Source organism: Vipera berus (genome assembly GCF_964194415.1).
Source record: "Vipera berus genome assembly, chromosome: 1".
Taxonomy (NCBI): Eukaryota; Metazoa; Chordata; class Lepidosauria; order Squamata; family Viperidae; genus Vipera; species Vipera berus.
The window spans coordinates 169,764,572-169,791,818 of record NC_138202.1 but is presented as its reverse complement, the minus strand read 5'-3'; the positions used below and the strand labels follow the sequence as shown (position 1 = coordinate 169,791,818).

The window sequence follows — 27,247 nt, the reverse complement described above, 5'->3', positions numbered from 1 at the left end:
ATCCCAATAGACCAGTATGGGCAGGAAAAAGGCATATTTCTTTAACTTAGCCTAGCTTGTAGTCACAAAGACACACAAGGAGTGCCCAAACTTGTTTAGTGCAGAGATCAGCTTAGAATTAATGAGAAATAGTAAAATAAAGTTTCATAAATTGGATGAAATTGAGGGACTCATTCCTGATCCGAATAACATTTCTGTAATGTAGTATGGTCTGGACCGTGAGGGAACAGCTGACAATGGAGAACTCAGTAACTCAGTTTTATTTCAGTTCCGAACAAGACAAAGACAGAGCCCTTTTGGAGCCCCTTAAATACTCTAGCCGGTGCGCTCTTGACCAATCGCCACGTTGGAATATCCCGCCGAATGCTGGTCAGCCAATCCAAGTGCACGCCGGCACCACCTGCTGTTGCCGGTGGCCGAGCTGTCAAATTACCTCAACTATGTACACAACACCCCTTCCCCCAATATAAGAATAAACATAATAACTTGACACAGCTGAAGTGTGTGTGACTTCTTGATCGCCTTCCACCCCTTGACCTCATGACCTTACATAGTCCTCCAGATATGCCGGTGCTTTGTGAGTCCTGCACGAACGCCTTATAGGCTGCTCATACATGGCAGGCGACAGGCCCTGATCTTCTATGCCTCCAATGTCCTCGTGAGCTAGGTTCAAAGGTTGTCCACCCTCACCCAGTGTCTCTGTGACTGGTTCCTTGTCCGTAATGGCCTCTTGCCTCTTCTGCCTACTTGCCAAAGTTTGAGGAGCAGGAAGATAAACATCAGGGGCTCTTAGCGACCGGGGGCAATGGTGGTGATTGGTGGGCTAGGGCTTGCTCACAATGCTGGTTTTCCAGGGCCCACTTCCTTAGTTGGTCGATGTGTCTTCTGACCTGGCGGCCCCCTTCCCCCTCTATAATGTATGATAATGGTCCAGTTTTATCAACCACCACCGGTTGAGCCCACATGTCCCCAGAGCCATAGTTCCTGGCCCACACTAGTTCGCCAATATCAAACTCCCTGGCGGGGGTGGGCTGCTCCGCCTCAGCAGCCACTCTATCCGGGTGCAGTCTGTCCAACTTTGTAATGAGACGCCGGCCCCAACGCAGCTCAGCAGGGCTCTTGCCAGTGGCTGTGCATGGTGTAGAGTGTTGTGCTAGCAAGAATTGGGCCAACTGTTGGTGCCAATCACCGGTGATGATGCGTCTCAAGGCGTCCTTAGTTGTTCTCACCATTCTTTCTGCAAGGACATTGGTTGACGGGTGGAAGGGGGTGGACATGACGTGCCTAATCAAGTTGGCCCTGGTGAAAGCCTGGAAATCACATCCGGCAGACAATGCATAGCAAAGAGCCCCCTTAGCACCTGTACAGTTTTGGCTGTGGTCATGCTCTTAACTGGAACCACCTCCAACCATTTCGAATAACTGTCTACTACCACTAGGAACAGCTGACCTAGGAAAGGCCCCACATAATCTATGTGGACCCTAGACCATGGAGTGTGTGTTGACTCCCATTTATGCACAGGAGCATGTGGTTGTTCTGGCCGGGATCTCTGACACTGGTAGCAACCCGCAATTTGTTCCTCTATTGCTTTGTCCAGGCCTGGCCACCACAAATAACTTCGTGCCAACGCCTTCATCCTCATGACACCAGGGTGCCCTTTGTGTAGTGCTTCCAGGATTCTGTTCCTTAGTTTGTCAGGGATCACGACCCTGCTTCCGCATAACAGGCAGCCTTTATGGGAAGACAGTCCGTGCCTTCTCGTGAAGTACGCCTAGAACTCAGATCCCAGGCTCTTCTCCTGCCACCCAGATGCTACCCAAGCTAACGCCCTGCTTAGGATTTTATCTGCTGCTGTACTGACAGCAATGTCTTTAGCTTGGAGAGGACAGTCAGGGAGTTCCTGGATGGCTAAGATATGACCTGCCAGTGCCAGGTCTGGCTCACCTACCGCTAGAGGCAATCTGCTTAACCCATCTGCATGGCACATTTCCTTCCCTGGTTTGTATACCAATCTATATGTATAGGCAGAGAGAAACACGGACCATCTTAAAATCCTGGGAGACAGAATTTGTGGTGTTGCTTTGTCTGTTGTAAATAATCCTAACAAGGGCTTGTGATCAGTAAAGATGGTGAACCATATAGGTAATCATGGAATTTCTTTACACCTGCAACTAGGGCCAAGGCCTCCTTATCAATCTGGGCGTAATTCCTTTCAGCTTTTGAGAGTGTCTTGGAATAGAAAGCAATTGGCTTTTGTTCTCCATTTTCCTCTAAATGACTTAGTACTGCACCCACACCATAAGGAGAGGCATCACATGCTAAACAGATGAGCTTCTTCTCAATGAAATGAGTTACTGCTGAATTGCTGGAAACCAATTGCTTAAGGCTCTTAAAACTTTTGTCATGTATAGTGGACCACTTCCAAGGGGTTTTCTTGTCCAGTAACCTATGTAATGGCTCTGCAATAGTTGCCTTGTGGGGCAAAAATCAATGATAAAAGTTAAGCAGCCCTAAAAAAGCCTGCAGTTCTGCCTTGTTTTTAGGAGTAGGAGCCATCTTAATTGCTCTTACCTTAGAGTCAATGGGGTGGATGCCCTGTGCATCTACCCTGAATCCAAGGAACTCTGTGGAAGCCACTCCAATACTGCATTTTTCCTTCTTAAGTTTGAGGCCAGCAGCACGGAATCTACTTAATACAGCCTGCAGCCTATCTGCTAAAACTTCCTCTGACTCCCCAGCAATTAAAACGTCACCAAAATACGGACACACTCCAGGAATACCCTTCAGCGTCCTTTCCATTACCTCTTGGAATATCCCAGGAGCTACGGAGATGCCAAACTGTAAGCGGTTCACTCTGAAGGCTCCTCTGTGTGTCACTATAGTTTGAATGTCAGCTGTTTCACGGGCAACTGGAATTTGCTGGTACGCCTGCGCCAAGTCGAGCTTTGCAAAGATGGCGCCTGACTGTATTGCCGAGAGGACGTGTTTCACCGATGGGACCGGGTAAGCATGTGGATTTAAGGCCCGGTTTACCGTGGCCTTATAATCTGCGCATATTCTTATTTCCCCATTTGGTTTAATAGGGGTGACAATGGGGGTTTCCCAGTCTCCCCCCTCCACGGGCTCCAAGGTTCCCTGTTTCACTAGTTTTTCTAGTTCGCTCTCAATTTTGTGTTTGAGAGCGAACAGAACCCTTCTGGCCTTGATTCTTATCGGCAGGACATCGGGTCTTAATTTTAACTTAATGGGGGCCCCCGTGTATTTTCCCAGTTTGCCATTGAACACGTCTGCAAATTTTTTGCAGACAGATTCGAGGCTTCCGGACTGGATGGTATTAACTCCCCCAAGCCAAATGCCCAGGGCATCGAACCAGTCCAGCCCTACCAAATTAGTCCTCTTACCCACCGTTACTAATACATCTAAGTGACCCAGGAACCCCTTATAACCTACTAATACTGTGGCCTGTCCCTTCATTTTAATTGGGGCACGTTGGAAATCCACTAATTTAATTTGGGTTGGTTCCAAGGGAATCCGCCCCCTGCTCTGGCCACAAATCAATAAATATGTCTCATAAGATATTATTGAGACAGATGAACCCGAATCCACTTCCATTTTGCAAGGAATTCCTTGCAAACAGATCTCAATTTTGATTTTTGGCTTAAGCAGCTGGTGGATTGTTGACTGGCACGCCACTTCCATACTTTCTACAATTGTTTGTGACAGGGTCCCTGGGAGCTCAGTGCTGGGGAATGGCGGGTTATCTGTACCTGCTGGCAATGAGTCAAGTTCGTTCAGGTTGTTGCGGTCGCGGCAGACGGTTCGAATGTGCCCAGTTTTACCGCAAAACCGGCACTTCACGCTGCGGAACCGGCAGAACGCCCTTGGGTGACTGCTGCCGCAGCTGACACATCTTTGGTCGTTGTCTCTGGAACTGTAGCTCGGGTATCTTGAGTTTTTGTTGGCTGCCCCCGGTTTCTTTTGGTTCACACCGTTGTCGCGTCGGACTTTGAATTTCTCACGCCCTTGTAGTAAGGCATCGATTTCCGCTTCATTTTCAGGTTCTTTGCCCCCACCGTCTGCAACGCTCTCCTGGTGGACAGATCCACAGGAGTTGTTGCCGGGTCAGAGTGTATTCTTTCGGTTGATTGCCTCCTGGGCCATTATTTCATCAATGACTTCTGACAGGCTCAGAGTTGGCTTGGCGATTATCTTTTGCTGAAGCCGCTCATCACTCAATCCGAAGACGATTTGATCTTCCAGATCGGGAAATTTACACATGCGAGCGGCTTGTCGTATCGCCGTGATGAATTCAGTCGATGAACTGTTGCCGCCAGAAAAGCTCAGAACTCTTTGGCATGAAATGTTGGCTCAGTTTGTTGGCAAGGTCAGCGTATGATAAGGTTGTGACAGGATCTGGGTTACACAACCCGACGGCTATATCGTAAACAGCCAGACCGCTGAGGCACAGCAAAGCCGCCGCCTTCAAGCGGTCTTCTGTTATTTGGTTTACCAGGAGGTAGCCTTCGATCTGATCAATATGCGACTCCCAGTGATCAGGGTAGCGGATATCAAACTTGCAGATGTGCCCGAGTTGTGTCATGCTGTCCCAGTCCTGGATACTGCTTCAGCGGGAAGGAATTTTTTTCCTGGAAGAGTTTTCTCTTTCCACCTTCCTCAGTGACTCAGCTAGTGCTTCAGCTCAGCGTGAAGCAGTATCCATCCCACCTTCATCGCCACTGTAATGTAGTGTGGTCTGGACCGTGAGGGAACAGCTGACAAGGGAGAACTCGGTAACTTAGCTTTATTTCAGTTCCGAACAAGACAAAGACAGAGCCCTTTTGGAGCCCCTTAAATACTCTAGCCAGTGCGCTCTTGACCAATCGCCACGTTGGAATATCCCACCGAATGGTGGTCAGCCAATCCGAGCTGTCGAATTACCTCAACTATGTACACAACAATTTCCATATACCTAAACATTTCTTAACAAAAGCCACCCAATATATAAAGCAATCCAATATAGTACACATGTCCTTCCTTGTATGAATCAGATTGTAATATTCCTTGAGATTTAATTAGATAAATATGCATGCCTTCGGCACCCATTGCAAGAGCCCCAAAACCAGGGTTAGAGATTCCTAATGAGGACAGTAACAATGGACTACTTGTCTCTTAAAAAAAAAACCAAGGCAGAAGCACTGGTTAGGGACAAAGAGAAAAAATTATGGGAGGCCAAGTCTTTGTGTCTCCTTCTCCAACCAAACACACTGTAAACTCTCTGAAATCGCTTTGCAAGGGAGATGGACAACATAATTTAATAAACAAATAAATAGCCCATATATTTCACACTGAAAGTAGGATTCATATTTTACTGCAGTGTGATAAACCTAAAGCCCTACCGGCTGTGAGGTTTGCATGTCAATTCAAATGTTGTATTATCCCACAAGTATCCAGATTGTGAATATGAAGCCTATCCACTCCAAAGACTATTGAAAAATGACAAAGAAAAGCTAAATAAATTTGTCGGGATTCCTGACAATTGCTGATGAGGGTAAGAGGGAAAACTTCAGAGTAGTTTCAAACCCAAAGAGGAGTTTAGATAAGAGAAGAAAGCATGTTTGATTGTGTTAGATTTAGTGAAAGGTGCCCCGTTCTATTTTGACTCACAGTTGTATTTTCATAAGAAAATACATAAGACTCTGCATAGCTGGGTTCCATTTAATTTCTTTGAACTCCTGGAAGTAGGGACAAACTTTTTTTTATCAATTAGCCAATCTAGAGCATATGGGGTGTCTTCTTTCAAAATGTACCCCTTTCTGTCAGCTCTACTAGGTGGTCTGGATCCAGGTGGTCTGGATTCCACAGGTTAAAACAATTTGTTAAATCTTATTGTACTGCGCCTCCTCATTACACTATTATCTATCTGTTGTGGATTTAAGACATGTTTCCCCCCACCCCACTGCTTTAGTAGCAGAGCTTGCTTAGTTACATCAAGGTCATCTTTCTTACTTTCTGCATTTCTCCAAAAAATGTGGTTTAATTGATATTTTAGAAAAGGAAAGTCATGATCCAGGAAATAGACTCTTAAGAAGGTGCTCCAGCTAAACCTGTGGATGATCAACTTTAGGAGACACAAGCCTGTCTGTGTTTGAGCCTGCTCAAACACTGGTAGTATCAGAATAGCTGGAGTACACAAATGATGAGACACAATCCCTAAGCCAGGGCTCTTCAAACTTGGCCCTTTTATGACTTGTGATTTTAACTCCCAGAATTCCTCAGCCAGGGTGCCTGACTGAGGAATTCTGGGAGTTGAAGTCCACAAGTCATAAAAGGACCAAGTTTGAAGACCCCTGCCCTAAGCCCTGGAACTCAGTGACAGAGTGGAGAGCAGAACAAAAATATTCAATGAGGCTTTTTGTCAAGCAAGGAGTAACTAACCTTATGAAAGTCAGCTGGTTGCAGACTGATTTAAGAGGCAGCCTTAATCCACATTTCTCTGTTGGAAACAACTGTTTGATCTCCTGTTCTGGCATGTCATTCCTGTGAATTCCATTTACAAACCCTGAAACTCTCATTCTCAGACTGGGTGACAATCTTGACTTCATGTCTGCCTGTTCTTGTTGAAAGCAAAACTATCCAGGGAAGCTTTCTTTCCCCAAAACTCTGTTTTGATGTATACATTTTTTTCCCTTGTCTGCCACTTATCTACTCAGCCTTGAGTAAATTGCTATTCTTAACTAGCAACCCATCTCTGTGTGTGTATGTGTATGTGTGTGCAACATTTGCAACAGGACAGGGAAAGTTTAACATGGCACTGGTGCAAATTGGCCAAATTCTTAATATAAATACAGGATTTGTGCACACTGCTGTAACTTTTCTCCAACAGATATGTAGGCTCAACTTCTAACAAGTGGGAGGAAGCAATTGAAAAGGGCAATGATATTCCTGGTGACTTCCCTTCCCACCCATATTTCACTGATATCTGAGCAGACCTGGTCAAAATCTCTGGAAGATCTGACAAATTAATTTTTTCCCATATTTCATCTGATATCCTACTTTAAACTTAAGTGAATGCCACAGGCATTATGCAAATCCATTTCTCCCAATATATTTATTGATAAAAATTTCTTAGCCGCCCATCTTACCATAAGATAACTCTGGGCAGCTGACAAACATAAAAAATACATCTACATTAAAACCTGAATAAATTAAAACCAAAGATTAAAATCAAGGACACGTGGGGAGGGTGGGGGCGGATTGGGGGAAAGATGGAATCGGTTGTTACTTGATCAACAATTAATAGGTGTTTTTTTGCTGGAGACCAGCAAAAAGTGTCGCAACTTGCAGTCATGTAACTGCAGGGACCCTACAAATGTCTGTGAAGATGAGCGAGTTGCCAAACATCCAAAATGCAATTAACTGCAGTATTGGTGTGTCTATGTGCAACCATCATATTGCTAAAAAGGGTTGTAAGGAGCTCTGGGGGGGATCTCTCATAACTTTGAACAGTTATTAAGTGACCCACTGCAAGTTGAAAACTACCAGTATTTATTTTATGTTTCTGTAGCAATTCTCCCTGGCCTGAGGATTAGCAATTCCCGCCTTACCAGTTTCAATCCTTATATTAATAATTTTAGCAATAACAAAAAAATGCATTTAAAGCATTATATTTAACCCTGCAAAATTCAAATACCGGAGGGGAGGGGATGGGGGGGATGTATCTAAATTAACACATGTGGCCAGCTGCCAGGCATCCAGAAGCCTGAAAAACTGAAGCATGTCTACTTGGATCTACTTCAAGCTTGTATAAATAATTATAAGCTGTTAAAAACATGACTCAAAATGCATCCAGCAAAACTGAAATCGAATATACGTGAGGCGATATACTGATGTGACTGGCAACATGCGTTATTTGTGACTGTAAAAAATATACAAAAAAAGGAACACTGGAAATATATTTGGAAAGAAATGTGGTACATAGCACTACCGAATACTTTGCTTAGATCAGACATGTCAAACACAAGGCCCGGGGGCCAGATCCGGCCCGCGAAGTGGTTTCATGCGGCCCGCGAAGCCATCCTGGAAACAGTGAGGGAACGGCCCCCACTGCCTTGGCCCTGGCCCAGAGACCCTCCTTCTGCCAGAGACCCTCAGATCTGTCCCACTCCTGCCCAGGCCCCCATAGGTACCCTTGATGTGAACGATGTAGAGCTGGCCACCCCCACCCAGTAGGCCATACGCACTCTAGCCACGCCCACCCAGTAGGCCATGCCCACCCAGGCCACACCCACCCGGCCCCCTGAGGGCAACCGCAATGCTGATGCAGCCCTCGGTGAAATTGAGTTTGACACCCCTGGCTTAGATAGATAAATCTTATATTTAAGACTTTCTATTCAGTGCAATATTGGATTAAGTCTTTAAAGTGAGTACAAAAATGAAGAAAACTTTCAAAATGAGAACAATCAGTGGAACAGCTTGCCTCTGGAAGTTGTGAGCGCTCCATCACTGAAGACTGGACAGACTTTTCAAGAAGAGACTGGACAGCCTTTTGTCCAGAATGATAATAGGATCTCTTGCTATGGGCAGGGGTTTGGACTAAAAGACCTCCAAGATCCCTTCCGGTTCTGATATTGTTTAAAAAAATCATCATTAGTTTGACAGAAATAAGTAAGTTTTAACTATATATTTCTCTTTACCTCAACTCCTTCTTTTAGCCCATTTTTTAAAATCCACTCAGAGCAAAGCTATCAAATTAAAATAAACCTTCCTAAAAAGCAAAAACAGAACAAAAAATGCTGAACCTATTTCCTATTATTTTTAATTAGAATATATTCATTCCCAGAACATGTATATCCCTCTTCATATTATAAGCAAAACAATGTCATGGATTTTCAAGATCAGTCCGCAATACAGCAAAGTGCAGGAGGGTCAAAAGAATACCAAATGCACCCAAATTCATAATTCGTAAGTTAAATTTAATTCATAAACCCTACATAAATTTGATAAATAATTAAAACCAACTCAACAAAAAAAGTAGCTGCTAATAGAAATTATTGTATTAAAAAAAACCTTACAAGATCAGCAGTTTGTGTAGTTGTGGGCTATTTTATTTTTGTTTGTTTGTTTGTTTAATTGATGTGCACGGGATACACATCAAAAAAAGGGACAGTTCAATAATCAGAGCCACTACCTTGACATGTTCACCATGTATCTTGATATAGTCCATATCACTTGATATTAGAAAGGGACAAGTCTTATATTTTGAAGCTTCACTGAAAATAAAAGAACCTTCTCTATATTTATGCGCTCCAGTTTCTAGAATTTAACATCAACAGTGTTATTTAAAACTAAATCTTAAAGAAGAAATACTGACAAAAGCTCCTTTGGCTTCCCAATGTCCCAAAGAGAGAAAAATATTTCTTTAGTGATTAAGGGAATACTCTCTCCCAAGTAGTCTAAAATATTTCCTAAAATGCAGACGATCTGAACGAGGAAATATAGTTCCTTGAATTACCTGAACAGAAACAAGGTTTTTGTTTACACTGGAAAAATAAACAACCCTAATTCCATTTATGCCATAAGATTATAGAGCAATACTTCAACTCAGTCCATGAGTTGAAGCATTGCTTCAACACAGCTTCCCAATCTGTCACTATCTAGGAATTGCAGTCCCATGAAATTGGGATTGTCTACATGGGAGAAAGCCAATTTAGCTCAACAGTCCTGTTCATACATACTGGTAAGTCACAAATCTAACTTATTTGCCATTAATTAAAGCTTAACTGGAAACTGTGGCTGGATGACTTTGAACTGATCATTCTCTCTGGGTCTAACCCACCTCACAAAGTTGTTGAGTGGAAAACAGAAGGTGGGAGCATTATATATGCCACCCTGAGTTGTACAAAATAAAAGGTTGGATATAAGATCAATGAATTGATGTTTTCTCTCAAGTCTTCCCTCAAATAATGTGTCGAATACATTTTGTCAAGGGAAAAAAACTACTGTTTTGCTTGAAGACTCAGTTTAGCCATAGGGCAGAAGGGTTCTCAATTTTTCTTTTTCCAGACTCTGTTTGTATATGTAACAAAGGACCAGCTTCTAGGATTACAAACAGAAGAGAAAAGAATAATTTGTATGGGCATTTTTTGGAGCTTTTTAAAATATTTTTTTGATCCTGCCTTTATTATTTTTATAAATAATTCAAGGCGATGAACATATACTGTGTAACACTCCTTCCTCCTCCTATTTTCCCCAAAACAACAACCCTGTGGTGTGAGATGAGTTGAGAGAGAGAGAGAGTGACTAGCCCAGAGTCACCTAGCTGGCTTTCATGCCTGAGGCGGGACTAGAACTTACAGTCTCCTGGTTTCTAGGCCAGCACTTTAACCATTACACCGAACTGACAATTATCATAAAAGCAGTCAAGAGCCATTTTAAACTACCACTGTTTTTTAAAATTATTGAGAAGTGAACTTATTTTCATTTTAAATATCTTACACTACCTTTTAAGGCAAAGATAGTGTCAACTCTACAAAGTTTACAAATTCATTTTTATAAACAGACTAAAAAGTAATGCTATCATAATTCATTTTTTTTCTCCAACGCATTCCACAAACCTGTTCCCATTATTTGTGATGATAATCACTATCTGTAGAAGCCAGCCTTGGGAAAATGGGATTGGAATATTTTAGGGAAACAGGTCTCTTGGTAAAACGACCTGTTTGATTGTTGTGCATTTGTTTGTTTCCTCTTGCAAGTCAGTTTTAGGAGCCACAACTAGACAGAACAAGTTAAAAGTACAATACCTCTATCTTAATTCTCTTTGGTGACAGTTCATCCCTTTCTCCACATTTAGACCTAGGAGATGAAAATACATTTTTTAAAAAACTGGAATGCATACACTATGTTCCGAAAAACATTTGCAAAACACCTGCCTTGGAAATTACTCTTCTCTGAATTTATCTTCATTTAATTTATTCATATGTTTGTCCGTTCATTTGCAAAACTGTTATACTGTCTCAATCTGAGACTCTTAATTTTAAGGCAGCTTCACAGTCAGGCAATGTACATGTAGAGGGCAGAGGGACTGGCCTTGGGACAAGAGGAAGAGCTGCTACCAAGACAATGACCAGATAAAAGAAACCTGAGTCTGGTGAAGAATGGTAACTTGAGGAAACATCTCAGACAAAACTCCCCCTAGTTCTTATGAAGATAAAGGGAAGGAGGGGAAGCATATCGAGACTTGCAAGGTTGATGTTAACCTTCAAGGTAGACCAGACTAGAGGGTCTTGTCTGAAACATTTTCTCAGGTCCATTTTCTCTGGACTCAGGTTTCTTATCTGACCACTGTCTTGGTAGGAAGTCCTCTGCCTGTCCTTCAAAGCCATTCTGCTCACTGCAGTACATGGTTCAAGACATAGGGTTCACTAGCACTGGATTGCACCATCTATGGCAAGGGGAAACAAAGTGGGTTCCTATAAACAATACTCACTAAACGTATGACGGATGAGAAAGATTTTTACCCTCTCTGAGAACACCCAAGTAGTCTTCTGATGAAAAAAAAATGCAACTCTCCACAACATTGATTTTTTTAAAAAAGTGCTGTGGATATGTGAATGTTTCCATGTTCCCAACAGAGAAGTACGATGCAATTGTCTACAGTTAACTTGTCCAATCCTCTCTGCTCAAAAAAGGCCGAGTTATGACACAGAATGGTGTCAAACGTGTAAGAATGCACCAGCATTCACACCTCCCATCTGGTTCATACATTTGTATTGAGCCTGTAAGACCATAAACTGACCACAGGGCAGAAAGATTGCAAACTGATTTTTAATACTTCATAATATACCCAATTCAAGTTAAGTTGGTTTTTTTTTTAATGTAGCTTACTTGGTAGTCCGGTAAGTGTACTTGTATGTAACTTCTCGAGAGATCTGCCGTGCCAGAGCAAAAAGTTCATCCCTCCGGGTTAACAGTGCATTATCCTTGACACATAACTGAGCAGCTGCTTCATTTACTGTGAGCTAAAAAACATACAAAAAAAATCATTGCCTCATTACCACATCAGTCCTAGAAAAACGATCTAACCTCTTCCCTTCTAAATACCTGTGGCACTACTCAAAACAATAGAAGTGTCTATAGGAAGCAGGATGACTGTCTTCAGCTTTGTTACAATTCTCTAATGACTTTTTTCATGGAAAGAAACAGTCCTTCTACTCACCCACTCCAACAGATCTTAAGTTGCTTTTTTTTAAAGATCAGTATTTATAATAACTAGGTACCTATTGAAACAATTTAATATCAACAAAACCTAGCTCTCACTGAGAGACTGGCTATTTTTTTTAAAGAAAGTCCAGACTTACTTGGTATTAATTATGTACTAGTGTGTAAGTAAGCAGTGATGGGAAGTAATTACATTTTTGAGATCCAATTTTTGTTAGAATCATGTCCACCAACTGTAACCAATTGCAAAACAGCCTTACATTCAATTAATGGTAGCATTAGGGAAGGAGACGAAATGACCTTGGCTAAAGCTCTGAACTCATTATTTAATTTCTCTTCAAAACTTCCAAGCAGCTTTACTTTACTTTAATTTCATGGGCTTATTTCCCAAAATCTTAACAAGCACATCTAATTTTAGTCTAGAGCAGGAGTGTCAAACTGCCGGCCCATGGGCCGGACACGTCATCCAGAAGCTGCACTTACCCTATTGCCTGCAATGGCAAAACTCTCCTGATACGTTGCGCAATGTCACGTGACGTCGCGAGTTTGACATGTCTGGTCTAGAGTTAGGGTTTTGGTGCTAAATCACTAAAAAATACCCTTTAGCAGTTTTCAATACCTTCTGGACATGTGCAAAGGCTGGAACTTGGGGTGGGGTGGGGAACGATTGTTCTCAGAGATTCTCCTCCTTCCAAAGCAGGTGGATCCAATCAAGAGTAATGGGGGAGGGGAGGGGAAATCAAGCCCTCCACTACAGAATGCCACACAGGTTGACACTTTCCCACCTCTTATTTAATATCTACATAAATTACTGAGGAAGGTCAATCACTAGCAATATCATCAATACATAGCTGATACTTAGTTGGATATCTTAACTTCAGCCCAGACAAGGGATGTGTTGGATGTTCTATCACAAAATCAGGAAGCTGCAGAATTTTGGATAGGAAAGTTCAGCATTTGATTTAATTCCCACAAAACAGAATATCTTAACTGAATGGCATAATCCCCATTTGTGCTGGTTTGCAATCTGTGTTCTTTCACAGTTCCTGCTTGAAGGATAGATGGCAGCTGCGGCGAGGTACACCTTTGAACAGGTCTACCTTATGCACCAGTTGTTGCTTTATCTGCAAAGAGAGGCTTTGTGCAGTTACTCAGCCCCAATCACTTCCTATTTAGATAAGATAAGATAACCTTTATTGTCATTTTTTTTACTGTGGGCACAACGGCACACATCAAAAATGAAATTTAGTTGCCCATTCTCAAAGTGGAACACATACATGACACACACCTAAACATACTATATACAACACATGTATAGACCCACACCCCTACATATACGTAACAATAAAATATTAAATACTATCCATCTTGAATATATAACAGAAGGAGGAAGCTTGAGAGTTCACAAGGTTAATGCTGTATGGAATGAAACTATGGCTGAATCTGGATGTTCTGCTGCAGATACCACGAAGCCTCCTCCCAGAAGGTAACAAGGAAAACAGGTCGTGAAGATGTGTAGTGTCCCAGATAATCTTACGGTCCCTGCTCAAGCAACGTTTCTGTCCTATGTCCTGGATGAGAGGGAGGGAACTGCCAATGATCTTTTCGGCCATCCTCACCACTCTCTGCACCGCCTTCCTGTCTGAAGCAGTGATGCTTCCAAACCAGACTGTGATGCTGTATGACAGGATGCTCTCGATCGTCCCCCTGTAGAAAGTGGTCAGGACAGGGGAAAGAAGATGTGCTTTTCTCATGCGATGCAGAAAATGCAGGCGCTGCTGTGCCCGCTTCACCAGTTTCTCACTGGTGAAGAAATTTAGATTTCTCCAATGTGTGAAGCTACCCCTTGAAAACCCTGTAACTGAGAATGGTTCAGAATGCAGCCACTTGAGAGGTTATGGGCCCAATCATGTAACATCTCTGCTTTGAGAGCTACAGAAGTTTCCAGTTTCCTTCCATATGTATTCAAAGGTGCTAATGACCTGGATATCAGTGGAACCCTCCTTTGGATCATTACCCTTAAGAAATACATTGCAGGGATTCCTGACTCATGCTTTCTCAATTGTTGCTCCCCTTCACTGGAACAGCAATGCCCTGATATCAAATGAGGCCTGAATTTGTCAACTTTTCATATATATTTTTGAGTTTTTTTCCTCCCTTCTTCTCTTTTCTGGTCTCTATCCCTTTTTTTAAAGATTAAGGATAGCTCTGTTTCATTTTACTTTTTAAGTGTGTCTCGGGGGCATTTTGCATGTTTCCATAAAAAAAATAATTTAGAAAACTTCATACACTCGTCAAAGTCTTGTGGTTTCAGCAGGCAATTTGGTGTATATTGTTTCAGTTGGATTTTATTGTCATATTGCTAAGCAATTTACTGTCATATTGCTAAGCTTTCGTTTCAAATCACATTATCGTTTTCGAGGTCAGCAAGACATGACTAGAGCAATATGTATACTAAGGTAAACGCAATGGTTTGGGATAGAACTTTTAAACTTTCACTTCATATTGTTCAGTTATCTAAAATAAGATTGCAAAATATGGAAAGTTTAATATCTATAAGGAGAGCCACTTAGCTGTAGGGTTAATGCACCAGGCTAGCAACCCAGAGACCAAGACTTCCAGTCCTGCCTCAGGCACAAATCTTAGAAGGGTAACCTTGTAAGAAAGTTGCAAGGAATTGTCCAGGCAGTTGCCAGGAGTCACAGTCTCAAAGGCACAACAAATAAACAAACAAAAGCATTGACAAAAGGTAGGAAAATGACAATCGTTGTATTTTGTTAAGTGCAAGAAGTTTCAGAATGGACTGCAAGCAAAGTAAGCAAGATTCACCAATGTTACATATTTTATCATACGTGCTAATTTCTGTAATCATTGCCTGTAATCTTAAACTTACTTAAGGAATTGAAGTTTAAATAAATCAGAATAATTGTAAATAAGTGCTTCATATTAAGCTATTATTATTAGCAAACATTTATGAAATTAAGAATATGCAAACATCATCTGACAGCCTATATACATACTGTATGTAGGAAGATGCCTATAATTGTATCGTGTGCCCTCTTACTGTGGAGCTGAAAATACTTTACACATTTATCATTGTACCCTCGCAATTACTGTGGGCCAGAATTACTTCCTTGGCACTTTATAATCAACAAATCAACAACATCCACTGTTACTAGTTTTCACATTAAGAACACCCTGAAACTCTTTCATTTCTTGAAAATAAAGCAAATTTCTAAGTCTTACAGTGAAGACAGTTGTGTTGATCACAACACTAGGAAGTGTACAAAAGTTTTCTGTCCACTGCAAATATATACAGTTGTAAGAAAAAGTATGTGAACCCTTTGGGATTACGTGGAGTTTTGCATGAATTGGCCATAAAATGCGCTCTAAACGTCATGTAAGTCACAACAATAGAAAAACACAGTCTGCTTAAAATAATACTACACAAACATTAACTGTTGTCATGTTTTAATTGAACATAAGATGGAAACATTCACAGTGCAGGGTGGAAAAAGTATGTGAACCTTTGGACTTAATAACTGGTTGACCCTCCTTTGGCAGCAATAACCTCAACCAAACGTTTCCTGTAGTTGCAGATCAGACCTACACAACGATCTTGAGTAATTTTGGACCACTCCTCTGCACAAAACTGTTTCAGTGTAGCAATATTCTTGGGATGTCTGGTGTGAATCGCTCTCTTAAGGTCATGCCACGGCATTTCAATCAGGTTGAGGTCAGGACTCTGACTGGGCCACTCCAGAAGGCGTATTCTGTTCTGTTGAAGCCATTGTTTTGTTGAATTACTTGTATGCTTTGGGTCATTGTCCTGTTGCATCACCCATCCTCTGCGGAGCTTCAGTTGGCGGACAGATGGTCGTACGTTTTCCTGCAAAATGTCCTGATAAACTCTGGAATTCATTTTCCCATCAATGACAACAATCCGTCCAGGCCCTGAGGCAGCAAAGCAGCCCCAAACCATGATGCTCCCTCCGCCATGTTTTACAGTGGGGATAAGGTTTTGATGTTGGTGTGCTGTGCCTTTTTTTCTCCACACATAGTGTTGTGTGTTTTTCCCAAACAACTCAATTTTGGTTTCATCTGTCCACAGTATATTTTGCCAGTAGTGCTGTGGAACATCCAGGTGCTCTTTTGCAAACTTCAAATGTGCTGCAATATTTTTTTTGGACAGCAATGGCTTCCTCCGTGGTGTCCTCCCATGTACTCCATTCTTGTTTAATGTTTTCCTTATTGTACATGTGTCAACAAAAATGTTAGCATGTGCCAGAGATTTCTGTAGGTCTTCAGCTAACACTCTAGGATTCTTCTTTACATCATTAAGCATTATGCTCTGTGCTCTTGCAGTCATTTTTACAGGACGACCACGCCTAGGGAGAGTAGCAACAGTGCTAAACGTTCTCCATTTGTAGACAGTCTGTCTTACCGTGGACACATGAACATCAAAGCTTTTGGAGATACTTTTGTAACCCTTTCCAGCTTCATGCAAGTCAACAATTCTTGATCGTAGGTCTTCTAAGAGCTCTTTTCTGCGAGGCATGGTTCACATCAGACAGTGCTTCTTGAGACCAGTAAACCCAAAACAGGTGTGTGTTTTTAAAGGGCAGGACAGCTGTCAGCAACACATCCAATATCATCACACTGGTTGGAGTCAAGGTTGGCTCACTCCTGGCTCCAATTAGCTCTTGGAGAAGTCATTAGGCTAGGGGTTCACATACTTTTTCCACCCTGCACTGTGAATGTTTCCATCTTATGTTCAATTAAAACATGACAACAGCTAATGTTTGTGTAGTATTATTTTAAGCACTGTGTTTTTCTATTGTTGTGACTTACATGACCTTTAGAGCGCATTTTATGGCCAATTCATGCAAAACTCCACGTAATCCCAAAGGGTTCACATACTTTTTCTTGCAACTGTATGGCTTGTAATACAGAATTACTTAATTAATGAGCTTTTTAAACTAAACATGTATAAATTTCCCAGAATAAACAAAACCAATCTATGTATACAATAAGATTTGTTTCAGTCAACATTCCATTTCTGCCATGGTGCAATAGCCTTTGTAAATACTGACTGGTAAGCAGAAATTAACAAGGGACGCGGTGGCTCAGTGGGTTAGGATGCTGAGCTTGTCGATCAGAAGGTCGGCAGTTTGGCGGGTCGAATCCCGAGTGCCGTGTAACAGAGTGAGCACGTTACTTGTCCCAGCTTCTGCCAACCTAGCAGTTCGAAAGCACGTAAAAATGCAAGTAGAAAAATAGGGACCACTGAGGTGGGAAGGTAACAGCATTCCCTGCGCCTTTGGCGTCTAGTCATGCCAGCCACATGACCACGGAGATGTCCTCAGACAAGCGCTGGCTCTTCAGCTTTGAAACGGAGATGAGCACCAGCCCCTAGAGTTGGAAACGACTAGCACGCATGTGCACAGGAACCTTTACCTTTACCTTTTAAGCAGAAATTTGGGTGTGATTCAAATAACTCGATAGCCTAGAACAAATGATTATGTTGGCAAGGATGAGGGAAACAGAAGTAAGGATAAAGTGAATGGACGGAATCAAGATTACAGGACTGTCTTTCAAAGAATGACAAGTTTATTAGCAAAGACAGGATGCTATTATGAGCAATCTGTTTTGTTGACACCTAACAAGAAATATGTCATATTTTTATACAAATTCAAACATATTTTATCTTTATTCCAATATGTTCAAGTACTTATTCCTTTTCAAAACCAATATTTCATCAGAGCACTAATTTATATAAAAGAAGAGAGGAAGCAACTGGAAGCAATGACATCTCTTTTACATTTAACTATGTCACCAGAAATACAGGTAATCCCCCAGGTATGAACGTTCATTTAGCGAGTTTTCACAAAAAACAATATATTCAGAAAGGGTAGTTACATTAGAAATACAAAACTGTGACCAAAGAAGCCTCTGTAGCCATGTGACTTGGATTCAGTCACTGCTGCAGTGATGGCCATCTTTAACTCTGTGATTTGCCTGGGCCAGTTGTAAATGCAATTTCCTGAAGCTGGAAGGTTTTATTTTTCCTCTGCTCACATGGCCAAACAAGATCTGATTATTTTTGCAGCCTGCGCAAGTTTGCTTTTGTGTTTTTGGTGGTGGTGGAGGATCTGCTGCTGTCTGGACTGGAGTGCTAGAATTGTTTCTGTACATATTTTAAAATATTTTTTTTTGTTACTCTATAGAAGGGGTATAGAGGGACGCGGTGGCTCAGTGGGTTAGGACACTGAGCTTGTCGATCAGAAGGTCGGCAGTTTGGCGGGTCGAATCCCGAGTGCCGAGTAACAGAGTGAGCGCCTGTTACTCGTCCCAGCTTCTGCCAACCTAGCAGTTCAAAAGCATGTAAAAATGCAAGTAGAAAAATAGGGACCACTACGGTGGGAAGGTAACAGCGTTCCGTGCGCCTTTGGCGTCTAGTCATGCCGGCCACATGACCACGGAGACGTCCTCGGACAAATGCTGGCTCTTCGGCTATGAAACGGAGATGAGCACCGGCCCCTAGAGTCGGAAACGACTAGCACGCATGTGCGGGGGAACCTTTACCTTTACCTTTATAGAAGGGGTGTCAAACTGCCGGCCCACAGGCTGGATGCGTCATGCCGAAACCACGCCCACCCCAGCTCCGGCAATGGGGGGAAAGTTGTGATACGTCACGACACGTCATGTGACATTGCGAGTTTGACACCCCTGCTCTATAGTAACACTTTGGAAACTGCTCTGCTTTTTCAGTACTGTACTTTGCAAAGATAAAGCTTGTTCACATTTGCCTTGAAACTGCTTGTAGAAATGTTAGCCAGGATCTACACAAAGCATTCTATAGTGGTTGTGTTTCCTTGCTTTTATTTGGGAGATTAGTGTATATTACTGTACTTTGTAGGTTTTAAATTTAAATTGCCTCCAGAAGTTGTGGGTGCCCCATCGCTGGAAGCTTTTAAGAAGAGACTGGATAGGCATTTATCAGAAATATTCTCTTGTGAGAGCAGTGGGTTAGACTAGATGACTTCAAGGTCCCTTCCATCTCTGTTACTATTGCAAGCGGAGAGTTTTGCAGATCCCTCCCCCATCTCCCTCTGGGTGCCTGGCTGGAGACTCTTAAACTAATTAGTGGCAAGTGGTTGTTTTTTTTTAAAGCAACTGCCCCACCCACCCCTCTGGGCAGCTGAAGACACTTGAGCTGACTAGCAGCAGTTGTTGTTGTTTTTTTTTTAAAAAAGGGCAACTGCAATGGCTGCAAGCCGTTTGGAGGCAATTTAGTTCCTGAGCCGGCTGCACCGGAAACAGCTGATGGGCAGCCTCTCAGTTCAGTTAACTTGGCAGCAATCAATTAATAAATTGGAGGAAATAGTAAGTCAGATCTTTGTTCATTTAACAACCCATTTGATTCAATTAATGAATTTGATTTTAAAAATATGTAAAATTGAGTCTGATTCATTTGACGAATTTTTTGACTTACTATTCTAATGGGCAGGCTCCATTAGGTTTGTACCTCAAGGACTACCTGTAGTCTATGGAATTTCAATGCTGCCAAAAATGTATAAAATAAGCATGAACAAAAGAATTATTCCAACTGCAGATTTGACAATCTATTAAGAAAGAGCAAATAAAATGAATTAAGATAGCTAAAATAGTGTTATGGCCTCACTAAAATAATGAAGGTGATTACACTCCTGTTACTCCATTTTTTAAAAAAAAGAAAGTTTTAGAAATGTTAAATCCTTAAGGTTAACTGATATATCTAACCAGGACTGGAAATGACAGTAAGACTAGACTACCAACTTAAGACCTTCAACACATAAGTAATTTAATTTTGTAACAAATCAGATCATATAATAATGAACTATATTATAATTTGGGGAAGGGTTTTCTTCCCTAAATTAAATGTAAACAAGCTAAATTAATTTTACTGATCTTATGAAGAAAAACCTTTGCTTCACAGCTGGATAACAAAGAAATGGTTCGTTTACTGAAAATTCTGTGGATACATTTAGAAGAGTTGGAGCAAGCAGAAAATAATTCCCCAATCAGGAAGTACCTTTCTCCTTGGTGCTATGTGAGCATGCTTATTTCATTATTTGACTAGGTCACATTGTCAATATACTGAGCATTGGATTTACTCTCTGTTTATATACTGTAGCTTGCCCTGCTAGCAACCAACAACCTGATAAGCAAGGATTAACACCAGACAAATGATAAGGCAGAAAACAAGGCTAGTCTAAAGAAAAGAAGAAATACGGGAGACATGATAGTAGTGTTCCAGTATCAGAGGGGCTGCCACAAGGCAGAGGGTGCCAGGTTGTTCACCAAAGTGCCAGAGGGCAGGACAAGAAACAATGGTTGGAAACTGATCAAAGAGAGAAGCAACCTGGAATTAAGGAGAAACTTCCTGACAGTGAGGACAATCAACCAGTGGAACAGCTTGCCTCCAGAAATCATGGGCGCTCCATCACTAGAGATTTTTAAGAAGAGATTAGACATTCACCTGTCTGAGACGGTATAGGTTTTCCTGCTTGAGCAGAGGGCTGGACTAGAAGACCTCCAAGGTCCCTTCCAGCTCTATTCTATTGTACCCTAATCAAAGGGCTACCAAGAAGTAAACTACCCCCCCCCAACACTAGTGTTATGTGCTCCTGGCTACTTTCCTTCATGACCAGAGGCAAGCTCGCCTGACCAAAACCAGCCAAGACACAGTGAAGGCCCTTTGTTTCATTTATTGCAATAAGTAGGGAGAGAAGCTATTAAAGCTTGGTTCTCTCCAAAGTTCCAACCCAAAATATTCCCTTCTTTATACAGCCCTGTCCCAGCCGCCACATCCCTTCTCTTTCCTTTACTTCTATCATTAGCACTGAAGATGTTACCTAGTCTACTAATGAAACGTCTACAAGTAAACAGCCAAGCTCAGAGAATACCAAGGAATCCACAGTTCAACACTGAGTTACATATGTATATTCCCTTCTATTGATACCTTTCAGTAGAATTAATAAACAGAAAGTACCCTCTGCTTGGTTTTAAATAGACTCACATAAAGAATCCCCTGTACTTCACAAATTTCAGATATAATTTATTCAGTACTACCTAATTCAAAATACCTTGATTTAGCATGATAAGTGAACCTGGAACGTCTTGCTCAGTGTCTGGAGTCTGTGACTGTCTGTACAGAGAACAACAGCTTTCAGTTGAACCCTGGCAAAACTGAGGGGGTTTGGGTTTGGGTGCCTGATGATTCTAGGGCTAGTCATCTTTAGTATTAGATGGGGTTATACAACCCCAGACTGGCCCAGTGCATAATCTTGATCCTCACTCACAACTCCTACTTGAAGAGCAATTGGCAAATGCAACTAGAAGGGCCTTTGCGCAGATTCAAATTGTGCATCAGTTATACCCATTCCTAGATCAGGAGACTCAGCTTAGAGTTACTTATGTTCTAGTCACCTCCTGATTGGACCACTGTGATGCCCTTGAAAGTTACCCAAAAGTTTCAGTTGACGCAAAATGCAATGGGCCAGTTATGTGTGCTTCTAGAACAGAACATTATGCGTCTTGTCTGCAAGCTGCGTTAGTTGCCAGTGTGCTTCCAAATCCAATTCAAGGTGCTGGTTTGACCTTTAAAGGCTTTCATGGCATGGGAATGGGCTATCGGAGGCTATCTGTCCCTCCCTGATTACATCAGCTTATCTCATCAGATTTAGCAAGGAAGGCATGCTGCAGATCTCCTCTTTCAGGGGACAACTGGCATGTCCCAGGAGAGGTTTCTTTGCCCTGCACCCACCTTATGGCACATTCCCCCCCCCCCACATACCCAAATGAGGTCAGTTCGATCCCTTATTTTTTCATAAATAAGACCTGCTACCTTCAGGCCTGCAGGTCTCAGGGGACCAGTAAGATTTTGAGGTGGCTACATTACAGATCAAATTTCTTATGTGTGCTTTTTTACTTCAGTTGTTTTTTAATATGAATATGTTGGACATGTTTACTGTTTAATACTTTTTTGCTGTACGCTGCCTAGTCACTTCTTGTGAGATGGGCAGCCACATAAACTTGATAAATAAATGAAATAAACACTTAGAGTAAGAGATGTTTGTGTTTAAATCATTTAAGAGTGAGTTCCACAAATTTTTACCAGTACAAGAAACAGAATGTTTATTTCATGATCAATTAAATTTCCAATCAGTTGAAATTTTAAACTGAAGCCTGAAGCCAGCAATCACTGAAATGCATTCTGAGTCAGCCAATTCCCTCTAAAACTCTAAAGCTGTCAACAATTGGCCAAATTAGCACCATTACTCCAACTGTCATTCCATCCTCCCATGCTAAAACAGATGCTGTGGTCCTGATGAAGATGGAAATAATTACTGTGACTTAGCTCACTTAATTCTCTTTCAAATGAAAAAGAAGTGTTTTAAAATAACACTTCCCGTTTACTTTCTATTTTAATAAGAGGATGGATTAAAATGTATTCATTCCGGTATTAAAAAAATCTTATTCCATTTCCCCCCCCCCCCCAAAATAATATTTAATGTAATATTTTTATTATTAAACACAAAGTTACATTAATATAAAATACAGAAACATTGTGTGGGCTCGTATGTCACATTCTTCAGTGAAGAATTTTTATGTTAATTGACAGAATTTGTGGCAGACAACTCATTGGAACTCCTTTTTTTTCCACATGTCCTACATTTAGAATGAGACACATTTTTCCCAACAGTCAAATGGACAGAAATTTAGGCTATCAGCTCAAAAATATTGTATCTACATGTTCATATCAATCTAGTTTCCCCCAATATTGGATAATCATATGTTTATAAAGAGAGGCAATCTGTAATTGTAAAAACTGTACAGCATACAACCTGGAATCTGCTTAAATAGATTTGGTTACATACGCACATGTCATAAAATCAATATTGTGATTGTGATTTCTACAATAGCAGGATTTTGCATGGCATGATACTGGAAATCACCAGCTATTCCATCCATGTTTCTTTGTTCCTAAAGACAAAGGTTAGGCAAGAAGACTGAGCTACCATATCTGATAAACTACAGACCTTTGAAGACATGGGTTCTGTTTCTAGCATACAATGATCCTAAAATGCAGAAAGGTGAGTTCTTTTCAATAATCTACAGAGACGCCATCAGTAGTGGGACAAATCAAATAATGGTTGGAAATCATAGGAAATGAAAGAGGAAAGCTTGTTAAAAGCCACTGGGAGAAATTGCAAGTCAAAGTCCTCATTCTCTATACAAATTCATATTAAATTACTGGATTATAGATAGCTTCAGAAAAACTACCTACCCTACAAATTTGCAATGAAAGTCAACAAAGTTACTAGAGAAAATCCATTAATACTGGGAGTAAGGAAATATGGTATCCCATACAGAGGAGAAATCCATGTTGTAGATCCTTCCAAATCAACCTGAAATGGTGTTCAAATGGGAGGGAAGACCCTAAGATCAAGCCTTCTGTGTATTACTTCCATAGCTACTTTTATTTATCCTTCCTATGGTAAATAAGGATCACAAGACTAGGTTTTTCATACCTAGGCAGTATTATAAATCATCTTGAGTTCTGATAGGTTGGTTGCTCAGAAGCGAAGTGATGGAAGAATGTCTAACAAGTAAATAGGGCACATTTTTCAAGTTTCCTGATCCATAAAAAATATAGACCAGAAAAACAAATGTTTGTTGGCTCTGAATTGTTATTTCATTGCCATAACCTATATTTGTTATGAGGATCACATAAACAAACAGAATGGTTTAGCCCATCAGATTGAAATAACTGTTCACGAACGATGATGTAACTGCAGGAAGCATCCCTTGGACAAAACAAATTCAAGAAAAGTCCGCTGACAACCTTTCCCTAACACTGATCATTTGTTATAAATCCAAGCAATGAAATCTCCAACATTCAAAAACCCTATATATGCAAATCCACAGAACATTTCATGCACATAAAATATATATGCATCAATGTCCAGCATCCATATCAACTTATCCATATCCATTTTTTTTACAAATGGAAGAACTGTTATAATAAATTTAATTAGAATTGGGCAGGGAATCATCAAAAGGGCTGGTAAACTGGTCTGTCACTTATCCAAAGTTGAGGAAAAACTGTACAATATGTCTAGTCAGAAGTTCAGCTCCACTGACTTTAGTGAATGCAGCTCCCAGGAAAATGCATAGGGAATTGTATCATTAACTAGTAAACTTGTTACAACTCAGAATAAACTACTTATGCCAATTAATAAATGAATGTACTACTAATAAAAATAATTAAAGTAACTACAATTGTATACTACAAACTATGGAAAAAAAATCAGCTTTTGAAAGTCAATTATGCTAAGTAGACACAGGCAAATTATCAAAACTTCAAGGGTTTTAACACACACCACATGGTGCCCACAAAGATAATAACCAAGGCTGAAAAAGAAACATTTTTATGTAAAATAGTTTACAATTTTGTTTACAACCCAACAATATTTTGAACATATTCAAAATCACCAATGTCATTAGATCTAGACATATTTAACTCTATTGGATACAGTTACAATTATTTGTTTTCTTATTTTTTCAAAAGATAATATTTAGTTCTTATCCTCAAATGGACATAAAATGCATTAATTGTTAAGATTATCATACATTTGGACATATACATTCACTCAATTGTTTTACTTGTTTAGCAACATCCAATACAAACGGGTACTTCAAAGTATAATGAATTGGGGTTAAATGCTGTAGACATACAGACATATGGTTTCAAAGAATTGCAGCTGAAATGAAATGAAATTTAAAAGTACATATACAGTATTTTCCTGAACCGTTGACCATCTCCTTGGGAATAGAACAGTTCTCTGTTTGGAAAGAAATCAAAACTCTTGAAGATCTTTTCGTCATTTACCAACATTTTTATTAATCTAAATGCATGAAAAACCCAACTTCAGAGCACACTTAAAAACAGATAATTTACTAATCAAGCTTCTTATATTAAGCTCTCTTTAAAGTAAGATGCTTAAAATAATCTAAATGTGAATTTATTGTAGAAGTTTCCAAAAGGAGCAAAGAAAACATGGATTTCAAAAGATGTCAGTTTGTCAATTCCAAGTTCTGGAATGACAAAGAACAGTCAATTTTCAAGTACTATTTCCTTTAATGTATCCTCAACAAAAGCACCTAATGCATTACGTTTAGTTAAAAATATTTTTATAATACAACTATAAAAATTGTACTGAAAGTGCTTCCTGCCTATAAAATTCTGATTAGTATCAATATTCCCTCAGCAAATTTGATTGGGGTGTGTGAAAAAAAACCTCAGGTGTTTGAAAAAGAGCTAGCAGAGAATATCAGTCCCCAATTTACCTCATGAAGGGTGAGATGTTTCCCATCTTTTCTCTTCGAGTCAAACCTGCCATATATTGCACTGTACTTTCTAATCTCGTCTTCTTTGTGAGGGTCCTCATCATTCATTTCAAAGATATGACCAACCATCTTGGCCAGTTTTTTATTGATTTTCAGCATTTCTTTCACTTCATTCAAGTCACTTTTGGGGAGAGTGGAAACCATGCGTTCCACACACTCAGTGACTGACAAAGCTGCAGCTGCATCCAAAGTTTCTGTGCTATCCTTTGGTGAAGGTGGAGAACCAATATCAGCAGGGGAAAGGCTCTGCTCACTTTCCGTTCCATGGTGCCCTTGCCACAGTCTTTGTTCGCTACTGTTTGGCGGTACCAAATTCCCCACTCCATCAGATTTGCCAGGACTCACACTCTGAACACACGTTGTGGCGGCACATTTTGGAATCTTCACATGAGGCTCCCGGGTACTACTATTCCGTTCGTAACTATTGCAGGATATTCCCAACCAAGTTGGCGATCCTTCAGGTAGCTTATATATTGGAATGCTACTGACTGGTAATGAGGTGAGAGGCTGGTTAAAAAGGCTTGGATTTGTGACCCAGTCTCTCAAAGCTTTCTGAAGCCTTCGGACATGAAGAGGTTTGCTAGCCATGCCAACCAAGGCCATGATCTCAAGAAACTCTTCTTCACCTGCCTCACACAACTGCTGAACGTCATCCCCTCCTTGCTGAATGAAGGCATCAAAATAGAACAAGAGATTGGCTTTCTGCAGGATGCGATAAAGCTGCAATTCACCAAGGGTTCTGGGCAAAGCTGTGGCCATTGTGGACCCAATGCCCTGCAAAAGAAGTAGAAGAGCAACCAAATTAATACCAATTTCCAGATATACTTTTTTATTCAAAATAAACACATTCTTTATGGGAGGGTATAGCAGACGACTAGATTGGGAGCTGCTTAAAGTACTGCTGAACTGACCAAGTAGCATTAGACAAATTGATGTCTCAATTTCCCATCTCTGAAGGGAATTCATAAGAATAACAAGATAAAACCTAATCTAAAGCATGCTTTAGAGGTGGTATCCAACAGGGCTGTGCAAATCTTTCAAAAATGGTGAAGTGTCTCATTAAAGCAGATATGTATTTTTCCAGACTCCTGCAGCCACTTCATAAATTGTTCTCAGCTCTATTTGCATACTTGTTCATGTAATGGTTATGTATGCACACACCCGCAGAGCCAGCTAACAGCAGCTTATGAAACAACCACATACAAACCTGGAAAATGACACGATTGCTTTACTGATACAAAGGAAGATTCAATCTTTCAAAGGATTTGCACAACCGTAATATCTAACAATAGGTATGGTCCCTAAGTATACAATAAAAGCTATTATTATGGAAAAGGACATCTCATAGACTGGAACATAAAGGGTTTTTTTCCCTACTTGTATTTCTGATCTATTGTTTGTAAAATATAAATAACTTGCCAAAATACATCAGGTAAAGGTAATAAAAGTAATGTATAAACTGTAACTTCAAGGGTTGCTGTGATCGCCTAAGATTGCTCCACTGTTCATAAAATTTAACATTTTCGCTTAGCCTTAGCTTTTGCTATTATTGATGTTAATAAAAACATCAGTA

At 40.7% G+C, this 27,247-nt stretch overlaps 1 protein-coding gene across 2 annotated transcripts in view; it reads right to left on the bottom strand.

Annotated features, from left to right (window-relative positions):
* NAB1 (NGFI-A binding protein 1) overlaps positions 1–27,247 on the bottom strand; it is a 64,842-nt gene that overhangs the window by 27,866 nt on the left and 9,729 nt on the right. For both annotated transcript variants that reach the window (XR_014027625.1, XM_081336881.1), the window contains exons 2-4: positions 25,615–26,448; positions 11,887–12,020; positions 10,803–10,854 (exon numbers count right to left, since the gene is read on the bottom strand). Coding sequence is in view for 1 of the 2 variants with exons in the window: in XM_081336881.1 (XP_081193007.1) it covers positions 10,803–10,854; positions 11,887–12,020; positions 25,615–26,433 (1,005 nt within the window). In the remaining variant the exon portion in view is untranslated. The remainder of the gene's footprint in view (positions 1–10,802; positions 10,855–11,886; positions 12,021–25,614; positions 26,449–27,247) is intronic.